The sequence below is a fragment of the Heliconius melpomene genome, chromosome 16 (assembly GCF_056956725.1).
Source record: "Heliconius melpomene rosina isolate 202511_hmr_F chromosome 16, ASM5695672v1, whole genome shotgun sequence".
Classification (NCBI taxonomy): Eukaryota; Metazoa; Arthropoda; class Insecta; order Lepidoptera; family Nymphalidae; genus Heliconius; species Heliconius melpomene.
The window spans coordinates 7,539,954-7,563,903 of NC_140404.1; the positions used below are offsets into that span (position 1 = coordinate 7,539,954).

At 31.0% G+C, this 23,950-nt stretch overlaps 1 protein-coding gene across 2 annotated transcripts in view; it reads left to right on the forward strand.

Moving 5' to 3' along the window:
* The window catches only part of Hers (Histone gene-specific Epigenetic Repressor in late S phase), a 179,192-nt gene that overhangs the window by 50,831 nt on the left and 104,411 nt on the right, over positions 1-23,950 (forward strand). For both annotated transcript variants that reach the window (XM_085199278.1, XM_085199279.1), the window contains exon 4: positions 324-410. In XM_085199278.1, the coding sequence (XP_085055404.1) occupies positions 324-410 (87 nt within the window). The remainder of the gene's footprint in view (positions 1-323; positions 411-23,950) is intronic.

Below are 23,950 nucleotides of genomic sequence, written 5' to 3' on the forward strand. Positions count from 1 at the left end.
GGTCATCGTGATGAAGTGGCAAATGGGTGTAACTATAACGTGACAGTTGTGGGTTCGATTCCCACACACCATTTTAATTTTCCCGCTCTGGCATTCCGTCACTGAATACGTAATGCCTCGAAAAACTCGGTAGAAAGTGGGGAACGGATTGTCCTCACACTAGGTTCCCTCTGCCTACCCTGCTGTGTGCGGGATAGAACGTGAAGCTGATTTTTAAACAATAGAATAACATATGCCAATATAGTGTAAATTATACTCCTATTTTTTATATTACAAAATACTAAACTGTACATTTCAAATATAAACTTATATTTTTGCTCTAGTGCCAGAATTGGGCGGTCTCGCCCGTCGAGCTGCAGGTTGCTCCAGTGCATTCTCAGCGCCCTCACCAGCTGCACATCATGATCCAGGTAAATTTAAATTAAATCTATTTTATTTAAATTGTGTATAGTAGTAGATTTTAGACGTGTGACTATAAATGCGATTGTGGATTCGATTCCCTCGCGGAAAGTGGAGTCTTAAAAATAATAAAAAATATATGGCAGACATACATACATATACCTACGTATATAGCTACGCCCTGTACGCATATGTATACAATAAATGCATAGGTATATGTATATATAAAACTAAAATAAAAATAATTTAATGCAAGAATTTAAAAAATCTGCGTCTGGACAGTTATAAGCCAACCCATTTGAATTCTACCGACATACGCCATAGCTTTTTTGAAACAAAGATGACGATTCGCTTGCAAACAAAGAAAACGCCGACAAACTGAGAGATAAAACGGTCAAGCAAAAGGAAAAAGAAAGTAATGAAGCTCCCAGACATACATTTTCCATGTGACCCTCGTAGATTTCAGAGCAAATTATCGTCAATGGACAGCAATTTTTGCCGTAATCGGATATCCTAACACGAGGAAATCTAATCGACCGGTTCCCGGTTAACACTGAGAACCTTACCAATTTATACTTTGAAAGTTTGATAGTTGCTTTATTTTCTTTTCGTTAAATTTCTAATTGTGTTAGTGTTTTTATGGATTAGTTTGTTATATGTCTATCTCTTTCTTCTATAACTATTTATAAAAAAAACTGAAAGACACTTCTAAATAGATTAGGAAAAAATCATATTACTTATATAAGCGCGGCGTTAAGCTCCGCCTCTAAACAAGCAATGCTTCGAAAAATTCTACGAAAAGTGGGGAACGGAGTGCCTTAACACTAGGTTCCCTTTGCCTACCTTGTTATGTACGGCAAAACATTGGCAATCTACTCTTTAAGACCAAAATCTACCGAACTACTTATAAGTTTTTCTAAACCATATTACACAGTTCCTTACACTAATGATTTTTAAATATTTTTCTATAATTGGATTATAATATAAAAACTCTTGTTAAATGAATAAAACAAACGTAAAGACTTACAACATTTTTCATACAGTTTTAGTGCTATATTGAATTCTAAAATCTTTAACAGCATTTTAATGCGGTAACTGCGGTTTCACATATAACGAAGTTGATATTGGAAATTTATTGATATCCACGTAAAATAAACAACTGACTGACTGACTAAATGTTTTTGCGAAAAGCTGTTAATAAATATATCGGGTATGATTTAGGTCAGGCTATATTATAGGCAAGGCTTATTTCATTTAAACACATTTTGTTTATTAAATGTCACTCTTATTCAATTGGTAATATCAATTGTTTAATATTTACGATCAGATTTAGATTTCTCCAGGATCTCATCATCAGATCTTGACATGATCACCATGGACCTGTGGCGTATAACCTTTCAAACAAAAAAAATATCCAAATCGGTTCAGGCGTCTTCGAATACACTGAGAACTAACTCCTTTTTTTGAAAGTTGGTTAAAAAGTAGTGCAGAATAAAGTCATAGTAATAATGTCTGAAGAAAGATCTTTTAAATATCAAAGTTATAAGTTCTTTCCACCCTCAGCCGACAGTCGGTTAAGTAATTAATTCTTTTGCCGTCCCCTTTGAATAAATCACTTCACAGCCAACTTGAACATTATAAAAGTTGTCTTTTAAATTTTAAATACTGTATTCAATGATTCAAGATATCTTTTCGAAATTTCATTTTCTATTTTGTGATGGTACCCAAGGCTTTTGATAGTTATTACTTTGTTATACAAGAGTCTAAAACTATCGAGCAATTTTTGTTGTTATAATACTATAACGTGTGTGACTGTAAACGGGAAATGTTGTGAGTTCGATTCCTACTCGAGGAAATGAAATATTTAACGTGTTAATTTCCTTCGTTCTGGTTTCGAGGCGAAGTGCGGCGTTGAATTCCGCCATTCAACACGCCTGCCTGCAGAATTCAGCGGAAAGTGTGGAACGGAGTGTCCTAACACTAGGCTGCTAAATGCGGGATACACCGTGAAGAAGATATAACATAAAATTAAAAAATAACACGAATAAAAATAATATAAAGCTGTTAAATTCTGCTATAAATGTAAACGTCAAATCTCAGAGTACTTTCCTTTACTTTATCCCTGGTCGTTCGCAATAAGCACGTCCCGGCGGTCTTCTAAAGAACTACTTTTGGACTTGTTTAACTCTTGGAATAGTGGAACTACTTATATTTATAAATGTTAGCCTTTCCTTTAAAAAAAATCAATAAATAAATTAGCTTCACGCTGTATCCCGCACAAAGCAGGATATGCAGAGGGAACATAGTGTTAAGATACTCCGTTACCCACTTTCCGCCGAATTTTTCGAGGTATTGCATAGTGAATGGCGGAACACAACGCCGGAATTTTGCCTTGGTGTCAGAGCGAAGAAATGAAAATATTCATAAATCATAATTCATTCCTCCGAATGGGAATCGAACCTACAGTCTTCTTATTATCGTAAATTGATATATAAAATCTTTTAAATAATCATTTGTTGCTTATATCTATCTACTTATTTATACAAAAATTATTTAATTGAAAATTGTAATAAAGTTTTGGAATTAATTCTAATTTTATTAATATTAATACGAACTTAGGTTATTAGTACCTTTTGACGTTTTAACGCCTCATATAATTGTAATTAGAACGACACTTTGAATGTAGGAACTTTCAATAATCCATGTAAGTAACTTTGTAATGCTTACCTTAGTTTGAGAAAACATTACCATTATATAAATTTATATAATAAATAAAGATAATCATCAATAAAGAAAAACATGAAATAAAAATATTTTTCTAATAGTTGATACTAATTTACATTTTAGACATTCAAAGAGAAATGGAAAAAAAAGTAAACAGTAATAAAAAAAAACGTAAGAAAATCGCTTGAATATCGTTAAGTAGTATACCTTCATTCAGTTTAGAACTGTGGCATCTAATACCGCAATTTGTAAAATCCGACCAAAGTAAAAGCTCGTGAGAAATTTGTCCACAACCATGGCATTCCATGAGTTAAGGCTAGAATAGACGGAATACTGCGACAGGAACAGAGTATTTCTTTTTTAGCTTCACGCTGCATCCTGCACATAGCAGGTCAGTCAGAGGGAACCTGGTGTTAAAACACTTCGTTCCACAATTTCTGCTAATTCTATAAGTATTGCTGGTTAAGTGGTGGAATTCAACGCCGCCCTTTGCCTCTACACTAGAGAGAAGAAAAAATAAAATATTTCATTTCCTCAAATGGGGATCGGACCTACAACCTATGCCGATGCGCTACGACTGATCTCAGTAGAGTAATTATAAAATGTTTTAATACAGTTAATTCTTTGTTTTAAACAGTTTGCTTATACGATATCCCGTAAGTTGAGGATAAGACGATGCCCTAATATCATGAAACACTGGTGTAGAAAACGCTTCTTGAACCACGAGAGATTTACATATAAAATGAACGTAACTTAGTTTATACAACTTGAAATTACTAACATTTATATAACGTTCATTGTTTTGGAACAACCAAAATAACATTTCCCATAGTATTTAATATTTATCCACTCAACTTTTATAAAACCTGAACCTATAAATTTACATTGTTAGAAAACGAATCGAGTAAAATGGTGACGATTCGATATGCATGGGTTTGTCTAAAAATAAAAGTAACGCACGAGGCCCGAATGAAAATAGCCTAGAGGGCTATTATTAAGGCAATATTCTGTTACGCGACCAGAATTCATATTCATCTGCTCAAATGTCATTCCTCTGTCGAGCTTCGCTTTGGTTAAACAAGGTCGTATTTCGTATTTTAACGGCCAAGAATATTTTAGTATTATAATTGTAAATGTTAGAGGGGTGGATTTTGTGTAATATTTAATATGCTTTTTAAGGTTTATGTTTTTTTCTTTAACGAATGAATAATTTTTATATACTGACAATATTTTTGTTGTCCAATATTTTAAGTAGGCATAAATAACGATATTGTTTAAACTTTAACTTAATATTTCTTTATCTTGGTGTTCTTTCCCGCTTCTTCATTTGCAGTAGGAAGGACAATAAGAACTTAATGAAAGATCATTTTGTCCCTAATTTGTTTTATCCCTCTGGTAACTAGGCAAAGTGAGGAGTTAAGTTCCATCACACAACACGCAATGCCTCCAGAATTCTGCAAAAAGTGGAGAGAACGAGAGAACCGAAATGTCTTAAGGAGACCGAGGTGTCTTAACACTAGATTACTAAAATTCTCTGTGCCTATTACGCTATGTTCGGAATGCAAGGTGAACCTAAAAAAAATAACGTTAGTTATTACAATATCTGTATAAATAAGTATTTTAATATTTAACCTACCCCATTCAACAATGAAGCTCTCTACAGAAGGTGGACTTAATATGGCTGCTATGCTGATTATTATTACACGAAATAATTTAAACAACTATCGTATAAAATACACATACAATCCATACCTATATTATAAATTCGAAAATAACTCTGTCTGTCTGTCTGTCTTTTACGCAATCAGGGCCAAACCGCTAATTTAATTGTGATAAAATACTCATATAGAGATACTTGAGGGTCTCGGGATGAACATAGGATACTTTTTTTTCTCATATTTGTAATATTTTCGATATATATCAATATATTAAAATACTTATTAATTTGAAATGCAATTTATTCCGCCATGTTAATAACAACCGACCGTTGCTAGGCAACGATTTGCAAAGTTTGTTGTTAGAAAACGTCACCCAAAATGAGCTTGCTTAACACATCTCTCTATTGAAAACTGAAAATAATTTCATAAATAGATTTAATAAATATTCGTATGGTTCAAGCGGGCGTAGCCGCGTTCGGGTCCACTAGTAATTCAATAAAATAAATTATTCAGTGTTAAAGCATTAGACAACAACATACAAAACAAAATATATATATTCCAAAACAAATATCCAATATGTTCATATCAATTGATTTAAAGCACATTTACAGCTATCGATATAAGCGGTCGCTATTCGAATGTTATTTTTCTGTGGAAATATTATTTGTTGGCGTATAACACGGTTTGTGCTATTTCGACGCCATTGCGAGTGTGTAAATATTTGATATGAATGCCAGTCTAACCTGTATGTTAAATTTACTTCTGTATGAGGATAAGGCTAAAATTAAACTATGCTTAAACTTAACGTATCTTAGTTATGTTAAATTATGGTTCTAAACTGATAAATATATGTACTAAAAGTACAAAAAAAAGTTTAATTATTTGCAGGGTTGGTTCCCCACTTTCAGCTGAACTTCAGAGACATTCCGTGTTGAGTCGCGGAACTTAACGTCGCGCTTTGTCTTGTTACCACAGCAAAATAATTAAAAAATAAATAATTCATTCCCCTGAGTGGGAATCGAACCAATAAACGTCGCGTTAAATTTAAATAGAAAAGTTAGTGCTAGTAAAAATAATGTGAAAATGACAATTAATTCTGTTACCATTTAAAGTACTGTCAAAGATACAATAACTAACTACTGCGATAGAGTTAAATACTTGTAATATTTTTCAGATTAACTAAAACAAATCCATTTTTATACTGCTAATCTAGCAAATAATATCTTAGTACAAAATTACTAGTTCCATATGTTACTGTCTTCTTTCAATTTCATTTTCTTATTTTTATTGAGCTTTCGAAGCACTTCTGTTTGATAAAAAGTTTTATGGCAACAGCCAATATGTTATTGATAGTTTCTCTTTTTTTAAAATATACAACTCTAAGTAAACAATATATTTTGTTATTCTTATTTTTATTTATCTACTTATTTGTATCCCGCTTTTGGTACAGACAATTTAGTGGTAAAACACTCTGTTTTCCCATTTTCCGAGAAGTTTTTGAGATATTGCATGTCGAATGACATAACATAACGTCGCGCTTCGTCTCATTACATATTTTATACTTAAATTAAATTAATCTAAGCAACATAGTACAAAGTTATCTATTTAATACTATTCATGTTTTAGTTTCATCGAGTGCAATAAAATTTTAAATGCAATTACTACTTTATTAGCTTCATCTATAATAAAAAGGTTTGAAAAACGTTAATTTGTATTACAACAATGTTTGTTTAATTAAAAACCTTTGTAAAAAATACACTTGTTAGCTCGTAAAATATTTTTTCCTTAAACAGGTGAAATAAGTATTTAACCTGTCTTGTTGTAAATTGCTTAGATATAGTTTTACAAAAAGGTCAATATTTCCCATTACATTGTTTAAGTTATGCTTAATTAATATTTAATGGGTTTATAAATTAATTATTATATTGAGGCTCTCGTGGTGCAGAGGCATAAGGGTGTGATTGTAACGCGACGGTTGTGGGTTCGATCCCCACTCGAGATAATTAAATATTTATTTACATTTTTATTTTCATTTCTTCGCTCTGATAGCAAGGCAATAGATCGGCCTAGTGTTATGATACTCCTCTTCCTACTTTCTGACGAATTAAACTTTAAAATTGTATATGAAATTTCTAATCTTTTTATCGATTATTATTTTTCCCGATCATCGATAAATATATTTCTATAGATTCTAAGATTTGAAGCAACAACTATCAGGTCACTTTTTCCACTCAGCCCTATGCTATTAACACAATTCTTTCTTAATTCCCTCCATACTTTCTTAACATTAAAAGTCATTCTGTCGTGCTGTCGCAGCCAGTCAATGTCCCTCCCTCTTACGCCCTCACGGCACTCTGCCTCCGAAGACATTACACAGAACCATTTACATAAGTACTTGTTCAACTACGTAATCCTTCACGCTATGAAGCCAAAGTAAGAATTCCCTCCCTTAACTAAGGAGACTTTACAAGTTTTATTAAAACGCGAGCGAGCGAATTATAAATATATATATATGTATGTACGTACGTTTCTACATTTTTATATGTACAATGTCAGATTTTAATTTTTACCTTTAAAAAATTAATTAAATTATTATGAACGACCTCTAACATTATTTGTGGTGAGGATTAATATTTCTCCAAGATTCGTTGTTTTTAGTGTTCTGCAATGTCTCAAAAAACACTAAATCTTGACTATCCAGCTTTAATTCTAAATAAAAGTTTATTCACTTCTTCATGAACGCCAAGAAAGTTAAGATTAAAAAAAGAACTGACTACCATCTCTGTATGCATATATACATACCGTCACCGTCAATTGAACCAACAGAATAACTTTGTTGGGTGGTAGACACTGAACTGACACATTTAGCGTTAAACTCGCTTATTGTAATTTTTTCAATGTATTAATTTTAGTGTAAATAAAGAATAAAAAAATAATATAAATACATATATTACAAACCAAATATAACTGCGGCCGTCGTGGCATAGGGATGTGATTATAAAGCGACGGTTATGGGTTATGGGTTCGATCCCTATTTGAGGGAATTATTATTTATTAATACTTTAATTTTTTTTGCTCTGGCGCAAAAGCCTGACATTGAGTTCCGCCACTCAATACGCAATTGAAAAATTCAGCGGAAATTGGGGAACGGAGTGTATTAACACTACCTTGGGCAATATATAGCGTGAAGCTGATTTTTTTAAAAATATAAATAAACAAGAATTTGTACAAACATTGACCACGGAACCACAGCTATTACTATGGCTTAAATCATTTCATAATACCAAATAATATACGTAAAAATAACGAATTACATATTCATAATAAAGCACAAAAATAAAGTAATTTTAAAGTAAGAGTTACCGTCAACGAATTGCGATTTCAGTTTGCGAAATAACTTCCGTGAAATTCAAAACTACGTGTTTTAAAAAACGACGACCATTGCCAGCGAACTCTTTTACGAGATATGTACTTTAAATAACAATGTAATGAAAGCTTTACTTTTAAATGTTGGTATATTTATCTATTAGAAAGAGGGGGTAAAACGAGACACTAACTAAAGAAACAAACGCGACAGGATGTGGGTTCGAACACGCAATGTCTACGTAATTTGGCTGAAAGTGGAGAGCAAAGTGTTTTAACACTAGGTTTCCTCCTTCTAAAACAGTGGGAGCTGAAAAAATATATAAGAAATATGCTATTAGAATATATTATTTAACATATTATATTACTATATGTTTCCATTATAGGATTTACAGATGAGCAGTTAACTCGAGCCTACCCCCTTATAATATACTCACTGTATTTCTTGTGTGTCTGGACAGTGATTTGATTACGTTAGCCTGAACTAGACTTAAACCACTTAAGTTCAATACATTTCCCTATTAACTGAAATTTAATTTAAAACGACTCTAAATCTCCATTAATTACTATAAATAACAAAAATTATAATTTGCAAACATGTTAATATTACATATCATAAATTCATATGTAAACTCAAACTTTACACGCTAAACTACTTTGAACATTTAACTCGTGTATGTTTTTTCTAAGTTAGCAATTTTGAATAGGTGCTTTGTTGTTCACAGTCAGCACGTGAGCACAATGAATTCGTTTACAGTACCTAACTTTTGCTAAGCCGAAGTATTTCGCAGAAATGAAACAACCACAGAATAATCCTTATTTAAAATATAATTTTTTATATTTTTATATGTACGAGATTATAGTTTAATTTTGTTTTTTAACTTCACGCTGTATCCCGTCATGGCTGAGGGAACCTGGGTACCTAGTGTTAGGTTCTAGAGTCTATTTCCACAGAATTCTAGAGACATTGCGTATTGAATGGCGGATCTCAACGCTGCGCTACCTCTTGTTACCAAATCGAAGAAATGAAAATATTAAATATTTCATTTCCTCGAGTGGAAATCGAACCTAACTTTGACTAACCTCAAATAATAATTATTTAAAATGATTGCATGTTAATAATAATACGTTTTATTATTTATATACTAAATATTATTTAATAAAAGGCAATGAGAATAGGGGTACATGCTCCTATAGAATATAGGATATACCAAAATTAGGTAATATATGTTCAAAATGTCGATTCAGCAAATCTTTGAACAGGTGTTAGATTACATTTAATTGTATGGATCTTACGCTTCGTAAGTTTCTGTGAGACCGTCTCCTTTTCCCCAGTTAATTGGACTTGGATTATTTATTTTCTCCTCCTTGTTTTCATTTCTACACTTTAGATGAGAAAAGGAAAAGCTTTTTTGGAGTTTCATTACTTTGTGAGCTTTGTCTGGTTATTTGACTTTATAATTGACCAAAAAGTATTAGTTTGTACGATATCTAATTTGCTTGGTCTTCTTTGATTCATAGATTTTAGTAGTAAAGCCATATCAGTATATTAATTCTGGTTTATATGTGAATAGATTAATATTAAAATAGCTCTAAATATTAATTCTACTAGTATTAAATATGTGAAACTTTGTGAGAATTTATGTTAAAATACTGTACCGATTTAGGTAAAACTTTAGAGTAATAAAGTTTATATAGGTAAAGGTTCAGTCATCAGAATAACACTTAGGCTACAATTTATATAAAGATTTTGTATAATATAACAATAATTTTAAACGGGCGAAGCTGTCTATGGGCTGCTAGTGTTCATATATACAAAAGTTATTAAAGAACTATATTAGTTTCAATCAATAAATTATAACAGACATAGTAAAAAGTATAAAAGGTAAATAGAAATAGAAATATAAAATAATATATATGTATGTAACATATAATATATAAGAATGAAAGACATGCTTTTAATTACGGAAAACATTCCGGATTCAATGCGAGTATATTTTTCCGCAAGCTTAAACATTTTCATCTTATCGTGTTAAAGCATATTTACTTGTATAATAAAATTGGACGCTCACGGAACGCCGTCGTAACCGTTCCGTTCACCAGCAAAATTTATTTTTGACATCTCATTTAAAATATTTTTAAGCTTGCATGATTTTCAACGAATTGATATGCAATGCTCATTTTCCGTCGTTTTATCACGGAAAGTTGCAGTTTCTAAGAAGAAGTAACGGTTTCTGCTCTTTTAGCTAATGTTCTTTTTTTTTCATTGAAATAGAATTTTATTTTTGTCTTGAAGAATTCAACTTCCATGAAGGACATTCATTTTTATTCGATAGCAATAATGAATTCGATTTATAACAGAATAAAAGTTTAAATTTACATATTCTTGTATATAACACACATAATGCTAATAATAATATTAATTGCGATATATATGCTACTTTACTATAAAGTTTCATCCAAATCCGTTCAGCAGTTTTTATGTGAAAATAGGACAAGCATCCATTCTCACAATCTTTCACATTAATAATATTAAAATCTACTAAGATACGATATCTATTCATAAGTCTAATAGTATGTACATTGAACTCCTTAAGATAGAGAACTTACGAGTAATTATGTCTTTCTTTTCACAATATCACACAAACAGAACAAAAACAGCGATAAACACCACCAAATTACATAAAGATTCAAATAAATTCACACCTCGCTCGCAAATACCTGCTGTTTTACAAAGCCAATGTCTAAAAATAGGCTGGAGCACCTCTTCCAATAGGCGCTATATCCATTTAACCCAGTATGTACACGTGGTCAATTTGCCGTTATGAATAAATCCAGGCACCTCCACTGGAAACCAGCAATTTGCATCCAAGCTGGCCGTTTCAGCTTTATTATTCTCCCACTTCATATTTCGGGCGTTTATTAATGATTTTGTAATTGGGCTGTCGTTCGCATTCGTATCATCCGGTCTATTACTTTTACCAAAAATGATGAATTAAATTGTAATTAAATTTGCAGTGTGCGATGTGAAATTACTTTGATGCTTTCAAAATTGTTTAATCGACGTTTGTGAGTAGTTTTACTCAATTAAATTAAGTTTTAAGCGTTTTAAAATATTATATGTAAATGCATATATTATTTATAAATTGAAATAAAAATATATAGGATTCTTTAATCTATTAAACATTTAGGAAATAGTGTTTAAATAAAAAAATGTCAACACGCCACCTATTTAAAATAAGTATTTCTCAATGGCCAGTTCACAAACTAAAATATAAAAACTAACTGTCTCTATATCGGAAAAAAGATTTCCATAGAAAAAGAGGCTAGAATATAATAAGAGCTAAATAAAATGCCTATTCATTGAACTCACAACTATAAACTAGGTTACGTAATAAACCAATGCTCCTTTGAATCTGGGTTATCTTAAATTAAAGTTATAAGATATTAAAGAGATTTCCATGTTTCAAATATATTAACATTTATACTGATTTCACAATTATTAATAAGTAATTTACTAATGGTTCACATAGCGGATCTTAAATCTTAAAATCTTAAAACATTGAAAATTCCATTTCCTCAAGTGGGAATCGAATCTACAACTATCATTTACAGTCAAACTCCACAACTGGTCTCAAATTAAAGCCTTGAAATTACTTCAATATCAAATAAGCTCTCTCAGATTTCTGAACCTTTCTGGCTTATACCAACTCGTATATAAATAATTTATAGTTTAGAACAGTGAACTGAACATCGCAAAGAAAAAGGTTTTTATAATTTACTTAAGGTTTATGTGAAAATAACTACAAATTAGTTTAGTCTATGCATTACATTTATATACGAGTACGCATTCTAAATCTTCTAAGCTTTGTAATTTTATTTACATCTACACCACAATTAATGTACAGAAGAATCCTTTTTATTTGTACTGCTTAATACTAATATAATACTTTTTTCACGTTTTTTTAAGCAAATTCCGTGAAATATGTAGAAATATAGACCTACTAGTGGACCCGAACGCGGCTACGCCCGCTTGAAGTATACGAATATTTATTAAATTATTTTCAGTTTTCAATAGAGATGCGTTAAGCAAGCTCATTTTGGGTGACGTTTTCTAACAATAAACTGAAAACGTTGTTTAGCAACGCGACGGTTGTTATTAATATGGCGGAATAAATTGCATGTCAAATTAATAAGTATTTTAATATATTGGTATATATCGAAAATATTACAAATATGAGAAAAAAAGTATCCTATGTTCATCCCGAGACCCTCAAGTATCTCTATATGAATATTTTATCACAAATAAATTAGCGGTTTGGCCCTGATTGCGTAAAAGACAGACAGACAGACAAACAGACAGACAGACAGAAAGAGTTACTTTCGAATTTATAATATAGGTATGGATATAGGAAGTGAATATAAGCATTTATAATGTAAACAAGACGGCTTGTAGTAAAATATACAGCAAAGAGTTATTTCCTTCTTGGTACACCTTTTAGAAATGCAACCCCTGACCTAAATTGCCTTATTACATTGAATATTACTGGAATAGCACTTTACATTTCATTTCAGCTTAAAGTTTATACACCCACAAGTTTTATCTTAATTTATTTGTATTTTTTACTTTAGCTTCTTGCTTGGTCCCGCATATAGCAGGATAGGCAGAGGGAGAGTTAGGTCACTTCGATCCCATTAAGACATTTCCGTTTCCCACTTTTCGCTGAATTTTTGAAGTATTGCATATGCTCGTTACCAGAGACAGGAAATTTATGCTGAAATTTATTATATTAATTCCTGTTTCCTTCTTTAGTAAACTATAGTAAAATTCATATTTAGAAAAGCTTACAACGCCAACTACGGCTTAAATTTGTTAAAATAATAACTATAATTTGTATGAATATTATCGGTTTTCTAATAATTTAAATTAAATAAACTTTAAATAAATTAAAATATTTTATATAATCTTCTGATAACATTATAATAATAATTATCATAAATATTGTTGAAGATACTGTACGCAATTTTTTTAGTTTCAAGCTTTTTGAAACAAATTAGCTTTTTGAAGCAAAGCAACGACTCTAGGGTACGTATTTATAAATCTTAAGTTTGAGATCGATCTTGAGATACCGTTTTCATGCATTTATATTAATTTATGAATGAAAACGGCATCCCAAAATCGATCTCAGATTTGAGAACGACTTATAAATACAGGCCTAGGTGTACAAAATGCCACAGCTAAATAAATTAAAATATCACCAACAGTTTTATCTAACAAAAGTGTCCGATGATTTTTCAATTAAATATTCTGTATCCCAACATTTCACTGTCTGATGAAACCAAACATTTTCGAACCAGCTTCATCGCCCAGTCCAACTGAAAACTGACTGGATTTTTTTGTGCACCGATTTATTTTATGGAAATCCTCGCTTTTCGGTTCGTTAGCGACGACAAAATATATTATTAAACATATTTAATTTTTATTTACAGGTAAGTTCACTAACAACGCTGTTTTCATTAAGTTCAAGGTAAGTATGTTTTTTTAACTCCGCACTTAGGACTTTGAACAGATAGAAGATATGTTTGTGTTATTTTTTTATTTTTTGGCGAAAATTTTTATAAGTAAAATTTCTGGGGTGGACACCAGGCTATTCTAGGGTGGGCACGGACCATTCGAACTCCCTATGCCTCACCCATGGCTATATATCACATAACAATTACGTTTAAAAGCAGGAAGCCCTCACTAAACTGTAGACTGGTACTACTATTAATTGTAATAAAGCGTAAGTTACATATTAAACTAAAATATGAATTTATGCGTAAGTAAAACATATCAGATTGGCTGACAGAACTTCACGTACAATAAAGTGCTCCAATAATAATAATTTTAATTAAATTATTTCTCAACTTTATTTTTCCATTCTCGTTCTGATTTTGTATATGAAATGTTTTATATCAGATTGCAATTATTATCACAATTTACTTTTAAAAATTGTAAAATAAAATACAATTTTTTATATATGAATCCTTCCAATTGATAAATAACCTGTCAGCGCAAAAAGAGGACCCTCTTTATTTAATTGACATACGCGTACTGTCAAACCGGTGTCCCAGTGGAACCTAAATGAAACCAGAACTAACGATAACATCAGTTGAAGTTCACATCGACGTCAACAGCTGACAAAATGATATAAGGACGTAACGCGGCGTCAACGACAATAGGTCCCTCGGTACTGGGATGTCAGCTTTATTACAATAGTATTTGGTACTATTATATACTTATAATATTAACATTTATTTGGTCGTGGCTGTTCGCCATTTACATTGCTGGAATAGCAGAATGGGTCAAATTGGTAACCTTTTACCTAGCTAGCTCTCGATATAATTCTGATAGCATCTTACCCTGAAATATATATGACTTTTTGAAATGTCATAAAATATTTTATATATTTTTTAATTAGTATTGGATATTTAACGTAATATATTTACATTTTCGTGATGAAAATAATGGACAATTTCTTGATAGGTGACCTAATTTATTTAATGTATTTTTATGCTTTTACAATCAAATTTTATAATAGCATTAAAGTGTATGAAATATACAAAATAATATTAAGAGGCCAGTCGTGGCGCAGGGGCTCAAGTGTGAGACTTTAAACGCGACGGTTGTGGGTTCGATTCCCACTCGAAATGAAATATTTATTTAAATTAATATTTTCATTTTTACGCTCTGGTGTAGAGGCAAAGCACAGCGTTAAGTTCTGTCAGGCAACACGTAACGCCTTCAGAATTCGGCGGAAAATGGGGAGCGTCTTATCACTAAGCTCCCTCTGCCTACCCTGCTGCGTGCGGGATACAGCCTGAAGCTGAAAATAATTTTAATAAAATGATTTAACACGGAACTTGACGGAATTTTTTGGTAGAAGAGCTTTAAATATAAACAGTCTAATGTCTAGTGGTCTAGTAGGCATTAAAAAGTACAATTGTTAACAGGCCTACCCCGTTTTTGTACGTAATCAGTATAAAATCCTTTAGGGTTAAGCTCTTTAACCTTATTGTCTTGTCTCTGTTAATCTGTCTGAATAAAACGATAAAAATAACTTTAATGTAAATTTATGTTTATTTAACATTTAAATTTTCCTCAACAGGCGGAAAGTGGAGAGTGGAGTGTCTTCTAACTAGATTCTCTCTGCCTTTCCCGTTAAATGTCAGCGTGAAACAGTCATAAAAAATACTATATCATTACTCTGGCATGACATTTACTGCTCATTAAAATGGATAAAGTATTCATTGACTAAGAATGCCTCATTACAATTGTTATCTGGACATTTTTGAATTTAATATCCATTTACATATGAACGAATCAAAAGCAGAACAACATTTAATTAATTGTTTATAAAGTGGGGAAGAGTATGTACTTAACGTCATTTCAATAAGATCATTTCGATTTAATCGTCACTTTTTATTGTGCTTGAGAATATTTGTTGCTTAATTAAAGAGAGTTATGTATAACATAAATAATTTTATAGTAAAAATGCTTTGTTTAAAGGTTAATTAATACAAAATGCGAAAAATTCTTAGATAAGTTATAAAATAAATACTTCATTTTTAACTTTTATAAATAATAATAGTAAAATAGAGATAGATATATGAAAATATACATATTTAGTGTACTATATGAGTGTTTGACTGTTTCTAGCAAAGGCGAAGAGTGATACAGTTTAAAGGAAACTATCCAATATTGCATTTGTTTGACGTCGAAAGAATCAACAGTATCGGTGACCAGTAGAGTTCATAACACTAATTGGGCAAGATAGCTTGGGCGTAATATACAGGAGTACTGGAAACATGGTTAACGAAGTGTCTTAATTCTAGGTTCCCTCTGCCCACCTTACAGTGTACAGGATACATAGTGACTTATAGGGCACGTCTATTGATATATAATACATAAAAGGGAACCGCCTATAAATAAATCTAACTTGAAAAAATCTATATATAGACATCAAAAGTAAATATATTTCTCAGATTACGAGAATTTATACGACATTGACTCGAGTTACTTGGCTCTACTTGTCTTGTGCAAGAAAAGAACTGTATTTTATTATTGATTTATTTATTTATTTATTTATATTTTAGGGAAACACACAGAATACAAAATACACAAACATTACAAATATAAAAGATGACACACAATCCAATTAAGTTTCCACGTACAATTTATAGATACAAACAATGAACACAAGATAAAATATACTACAAAATTACATTAAGAAAAAAAAATAATTCAATTTATTAATTCAATACATACACACACACACACACATATATATATATATATATATATATTCATTATTATTTTATTATTATTATATTATTATTATTATATCAAATTAAATGAAATAATCCAATTTGCCCTATACAAAATGAAATATACATAATTTATATAAATTAATCACAAGTACAGCAATTTATTAGAATTCTTTTTAAAACATTGACATCATTAATTTTGAAAATATCAATAATGGCAAACAATTTATCATAGCTGGTGCAGGCTCTATTGACAAAGATATTTTGTGCATGCTGGCTTCTAGTAACGGATGTATTAAATAGTAATGGATTACGCACAGAGTGTATAGATTAGATAGATTTTATTATATACCATTATAGATCATTATGTATAATGATCTATTGTCGACAGTTGTAGGTTCAATTCCTACGCGTGGGAATGAATTATTACTAATATTTTCATTTCTCTGCTCTGGTAACAAGGCAAATCGCGACGTATCTTAACATTAGGTTCCCTCTGCCTACCCTGCTATATGCGGTATATAGCGTGGAATAAAAAAAATACAGTAAAAAGTATTTAAGTATTTTAATCATATAAATTTTCGCTATATCATTATTTTATTTAAATTTAAAAAGCTTATAACTTTCCCACTACGAATAATAGAAATACCTAGCATCCATTTAATCCTCTAGTCTATTAAGCATACCAGAAATTAATTATGGATTTAGGCAATAAATACAACGAAAACAAACAAATTATAATGAACTCATGAAAATAATACCCTGCTTTGGTAAACGGATTCCGTCTTAGAAAACATCCTTGACCCCGTGGCCTACTTCGCCCCCTATTTACGAAGCCTTCGCACTAACTATAATCAATTACGCGGTTTTCACCCCCACTGGATTATTTAACAGCCAATATCGGGAAGATTATAATTATTAATGTGGATTTGTAATAATATTTTTGATGAAAATCTTTAATATTTCATGTAAATATCTAAGGGTTTTATTAATAAATTTTATTTTCGTATGGGAAGGGAAAAACAAACTGTTTTTTAACCCTATATTGTATGTAATAATAATAGTAATAAGTGTTTCACATTACACTAGGGTGACTCTACCTTTTCGCAACATGTGGTGGATATGTAAAAAAAACAAATACTGTGTTGAGTAAATGTGACAGATTTTAGGTTCGATTCCGACCTGAGAAATTAAAATATTTAACATTCTCAATTCTTTGATCTAGTGTCGAGGCAAAACGCGGCGTTGAGTTCCGCTAGTCAATATTTTTTAATTAAATAAATATTTCATTTCCTCGATAATCGAACCCACAACCAGTCGCCTTTACAGTCACACACTTGTACCCCGTTGTTGTGTGCTAACATACATATAGGTACTACTACTCTAGTTCAAATATATGATTAAAATCATCATCATCATCATCAACAGCCATCTATTGTCCACTGTTGGACATAGGCCTTCCCCAATTCTCGCCACCACACTCGATCTTCAGCTTTTCGGACCCATCCGCTTCCCGCCAATCTCTTCATATCATGAAATATATAATAAATGATTAAAATATATAATATATTATATTTATTTTCTAAATCCCTTTCCAAATCATTTAAAATAACTTGGATTGCCGACATTAATCTGCCATTAGAAGTGCCTATTTAAATTACTCAATTACGTACGTGTTAGGGTGGTTAATGGTTTCCGCTTTCTATTAAATCATAAATTATAACTGCCTTGTCGCTTGTGGCTGTGTACTTGGATTTATTAAATACTAGCGGCCCGTCCGCGGCTTCGCCTGCGTGAACTACGTTATTATTAATTTCTGTCTCCATGAGTACCTACGTCCTATAAGTGACGTCCATGTAAAATTTGAGACTCCTAGCATTTGTAGTAACGAAGTTTCATACAAACTTTCAACCCCAAAAACAACCCCTTAAAAGTCGAATATTGCAATTTCCCGTCTTAGCGAGCACCTACTTCCTATAAGTAACTTCTAAGCAAAATTTTAGATTCCTAGCACATGTAGTTTCTGAGATTTCGTGATGAGTAAGTGACCTTTCGAATTTATATATATAGATGTGATGATAATACTAGCTATAGACTATTATACTACTACGACTACTATACTAGCTATATGGAGGAGGTTACACTATTATAGTGTTATCAGTTTTTGCTTGCTTTTATTGTATTTTTTTTAATATATTAAAGCTGTATCCCACACATTGCGGGGTAGGCAGAGGGAATCTTGGACCCTAGTGTTAAGACTTCCCAACTTTCTACGGAATTCTGGAGATATTGAGCGTTGAGCGGAGAAATTTATCACCCAAGTGAAGAAATGTTTTTTTTTTTTAAATTTGGGAATGGAATCTCCATTTGTCGCGTTTATAGTCGATGTTTGTGCTACTGGACCACGACTGACCTCCTGACTTTACTTAAATAATAAAATAATGCAAGAAATACGAAATGAAAACATTAGTGATAGAATTATTCCGTTCTACCCAATTGTCTAACCCTAATTTTTATTTTCACTTAAGAATTTTTTTTTACATTTCTTAAATTTTTAAAATTATCTGAAAAAGAATATAAAAATGGCCATAACTGAATCCAATCGTAAGCACTTTACTATAGATGGACCTGTTAGAAAATATCTCAACCATATTAAATTGTGTGTAGGGGAAGTAATAGAGGAAGATTTGTTTACCTTTTATAGGAATGCGTGGTCGGGAACGTGGGCGTTTATGCTGTTCATTAATATTGAACCTTAATAATTTAGTAATAAAGCTGCTTTTCCAATATTATATTGAAAACTAAACAGATAAGAATATCACGTAACGACTGGAATTGATAGAGTTAAACACTTAAATTATTGTAATATTAATTCTGATTACTTTAAGCAAGATTAAATTTATGTTTTGCATTTTATTACTTTTATTGGAAACAGGTTTATTTATATACATAAACTCAATACCGATTATCGAATACAAGTCTTATTTACAAAAAAATGCTAATAACACAAATAAATTTTCAATATTAAAATATCAAAACATTTGATGCTTTTAGAAGTCCATATTCCTAATTAAATGTACATATATACTATATAAATGTAATATACCTAATATTATATCTTGAACACATTACCTTTTATAAAAATTGTCACAAGAATTATTAGAGAACTTTGCAAAATTTAAAAAAATATATATACAACTTTATGGAAATTACAATTTCCTTTATTTAGAACCGTTGGTGATGGGTTAACACTGAAATTTCTTTGTTGTTGTTACAATAACGGAGTAATCAAATTTCTTTTTATCTTTCTTTATACCATGATTGTTACCTGTATTTTTTATCTTTTTTTCGGCTTCAGCCGTACAGTATGAAGCTTAAAAGAAATTATAACAATTAACAGTTAAAAGTTTACATTGGTTAAAATATTATTCCACGTCTATTACGTCTTTACAAAAGTCATTCAAATTAAAGTTTGTTTAGTCTAGAATTTTATTTAGTAGTAATTCTTTGTTTTTTTATGTATATGCGCTACAAGTTTTGTTAATTTCATAAATTAAAACGGCTAGAATTAAAGAATTTTATCTTAATTTTCATTTTAAAATGTCTAGAATTTAAGAATAGAAAAAGAATTTAAGAATTAAAAGTGTAAAAGTATGAATTTGAAATGCAAAACATATAAATATATAAATACACATACATTTTTTATCCAATTTCATAAAAAGCTTACAAACCGGATATCACATACTGCCAAACAAAAGAATATAACCGACTTCCGGCGCGTCCAGTGCCATAGCCAGTACAGTACAGTACAGTAAGTACAGTTCACCCGAAACACGACGATGTAACCTTTCTAGAACGTACTTCCCGCGTTTTACGAGCGCATGCGCCATCCGTGCCCAGTGCCCACCCCACTCTGGCGAATTGCGCGGCAGTCTCTACTGCGCGTTGAATCGTGTAACGCGTTATCGCGATACCATCAACACAAATAACGAAATGATCGCCGACTTAACCCTGAAACATCACGTCTACATAGACTTCCACTTCCACCATGGGCAAGAGTCTACAAATGGTACAATTCCAAGCGTATGACGTAGTAATAATGTATTATATGTAATGTATTATATATACATTTGTTTGTCAATATTTGTTATGTAAACAAAGTTTATGTAAACAAATATTTGTTATGTAATTTTTATTATAATCGTTAAACCAGAACTCTAGGCCCAAATATCAACAAAGGCAAATTAATAAATAATGAAATTACTACGTCATACGTTCATGTCTCCATAATAAGCAACAATATTATTATTAGCTATAACAGATAGAGAATGAAGGAAGAATAAGATCGTAAAGGGTCGAAGGGATGACGCCAGATCCCCATGACGACTTGTTGCTCCAGAATCGTATTTACTGTTCTGGATGAAGGATTGTTGATATCGTTTTCTGGTGACGCGTTCACGAGATGAGTCATACTATACGTACATACATATAACATAAGCGATTCTAATAACGTGGCCTTACGATAATCTTTCTATTATTAGGATATGAGTAATTATTTGGTCGAAGTTTTGCATATTCGTTAGTTATTTTTTTTACTAAGTTAGTAATTTAATGAATTGCTATGCGAATGTAATTTAGTGTGTATTGGAGTTTATAGTGGTTTTTTATAATTTTTATTTTAATTTTATTTTTCTTTTAGTCATCAAACTCAGTGAAAGATCACTTTGAATTTTTTTCGCTAAAACTGAGACGCCATAAAAATTTAGAAAAAAACTTTAATCGAGACATTTAATTTTTATTTTAAAAACTATTTAACTGATATAACGTATTCTATTTAAATTTAATTTAATTTTCTTAAGTAAAGCTTACTACCGACCTACTATTGATTCATAAATATAAATTTAACGTCATTTAAATCATTATACGACGAATAATGGAAATGGAGTGTTTTAACACTAGGTTCCCTAAACCTACCCTACGTGAAATTTAAATTCTAAATAAGGAAATGCAACGTTTAGGGTAGGGAAACATAAAAAATGATGGGTCACTCCAATGTTGGCTTGCAGGTGAGTAACACCAGAGAGGTCGGATAGGTCGCGGCGACCTCCAGGCGTCCGTTGCAGCGTCACAGTCTACTCGGTACGCACTCGTAGCCTGTGACCATTTTCGGTAATAGCAGACTTTTTTTTATATAAGTATATATATTAATATGATAATTAATTATAATACATTAAAGTAATTGTATTTTAGATTTTTATACAATTTTCTAAGTTTATATTATCGATGCTATCGAGTCGTAGTTAGATTAATTCCATGCAAGTTTTAGTTATTGGTATACATTTTTTCTGTCTCACACCTTCCAATAACAGGTTAGGCAGACGGAACCTAGTGTTAAAACACTACGTTCTCTGATTTACGCCGAAACCTTGAGGCACTGCATGTTGATTAGCGGAACTCAACACTACGTGAGGCAAACCTCGTTAACAATGCGAGGACGTGAAAGTTTTAAATATTTAATTTATTTGAGTGGGAATAGAACCCCCAAACGTCGCGTTGCACGCATGTGTCCGCCAGCGTTCACTCATTTAAAAGAAAATTTAAAACAGAAACACGTTTCACCATTTTTTAGCTGGAAAACAAAAATGCAAGAGTACAGATACAAAAATAAAAGTAACTAGGATATTCCTAGCTCCAAATATCACAAAGCTAATAATAAAGTTGTAGCTTGTGTTTGTTTATGGTAAATGTGGATATATACGATATTCCATTTAAAACGCTTGGTTAATCTAATGAAACTACATAAGAAACAATATAGATTAATACTTAAGTAGTATTACGGTAATAACTATTTTATTATCTTGTTTTCTTTTAGTTAATTAGTTATTTATACCACCTTACGTTTTATAGCCTTTTTTTATTTTATAGAAGAAATTGTAAAATTTGTTTATAATATAAAATTTTATTTAATTATTTATTTTAAAATTTCGCACATAAGTGTATTTCATAGGAGTTCCTATAGTAATTTCCGTAGCTTAGTACGACCGTATATAATTGACTTTAGATGACATTGTCTTTACCAGTCTTTATCAAAGAGTAAAGGGGGAAAAGTTAAAGTTTTGAACTTTTTATGATCAAACATATTTGGATGAGAAATATTTTTAACCAAAATAAAATTAGTAGCGCACATTTTTTTTATGCAATATATTTAATGTATATATTCATATGATAAACGAAACAAAAATCATCACCATATTTTGTTTAAACAAAACAAAATATGGTGATGATTATTGTTATTTATTTTATTGAAGAATTATATTTAAAAATAATATAAGTAGTTAGACAAAATATTTTTCTTTCACTAAAACATTTTTTATGCAAAAAATCAAAAATTAAGTTTATTATTTTTAATTTATGACATTTTTCGGCTGCGTGACATGATAAAAATCAAAATTTAAATTGAACTCTACGCGGACAAATAAAGACAAAAGAAAATACCTGTACTTTTATTTAATATTTGTTATTCAAAAGTATACTAAGCAAAGATGAAATAATTATCGTGAAATTTAAAGACCTTTTCTTCTTTTAAGGCAACTAGGTGTTCCTTCATAATTTGAAAAAATGAAAACGATAAAAGAAAACAGCGCCACAATCTCTAGAAGCAGATTAAATTGGGATTAAAATAAATTACTCATTTCTAATACAACAAGAAAAACATTCGAAAATGTCAGTTGGAAAACTTTTATGGCCGAGGAATGGACTAGCAGAGGCGAAGTAATTCAACGAGTGTCGTAAAACACTAGCTGGCCTAAATCTCCCGAAACATGGGGTTTTTTCCTCATTTTTCTTTTGTTTTTTTTGTTTCATAGACCGTATAGTGTAGAAATAATTATTTAACACTTATAATTGCTCGCGCTTTCGCTGCCGACAGTATTGTTTTTTTTTCTCGTAATGTAACTTTATTTTTTTTTGTTATATTACTAACGGATGTATTTTTCTGAACTGTTAAGTCCTATTTTTTATCTTTTAATATTTTTTTTCCTTTTTCAAAGCATTGCGGCAATATGTTGAGTGGCGGAACACAACGCAGCGCTTTGCCTTGCTACCATAACGAAAAAAATAAAATTTCGTTAAACCAAATGGAAATCGAACCCACGACCGTCGCGCTTACTGTCACGTGACACCAATGTGCACGATGGCTTCAATAATATTTATTTTACATATTGTTAAATAAATAGCTTTTCCAAGCGTACCTTAGGGAAAACTAACATTTATTTTACAGTATATAATATTTGTTTAAAACAATAGTAAAAAACAACTATTTACCATATTGTAAATTGTTTACTAAGGAAACATTCTTTCACTTACTTTATATAACTTTTATTGCGGGCGTAACAATGAGTTATAGAGCCAGATAATAAGTATGTTGCAACGTGTTGAAAATTATAATAAATAATAACTTAGCTATAAACATTTTTATAATGTGTTAAGCGAGGACAGGG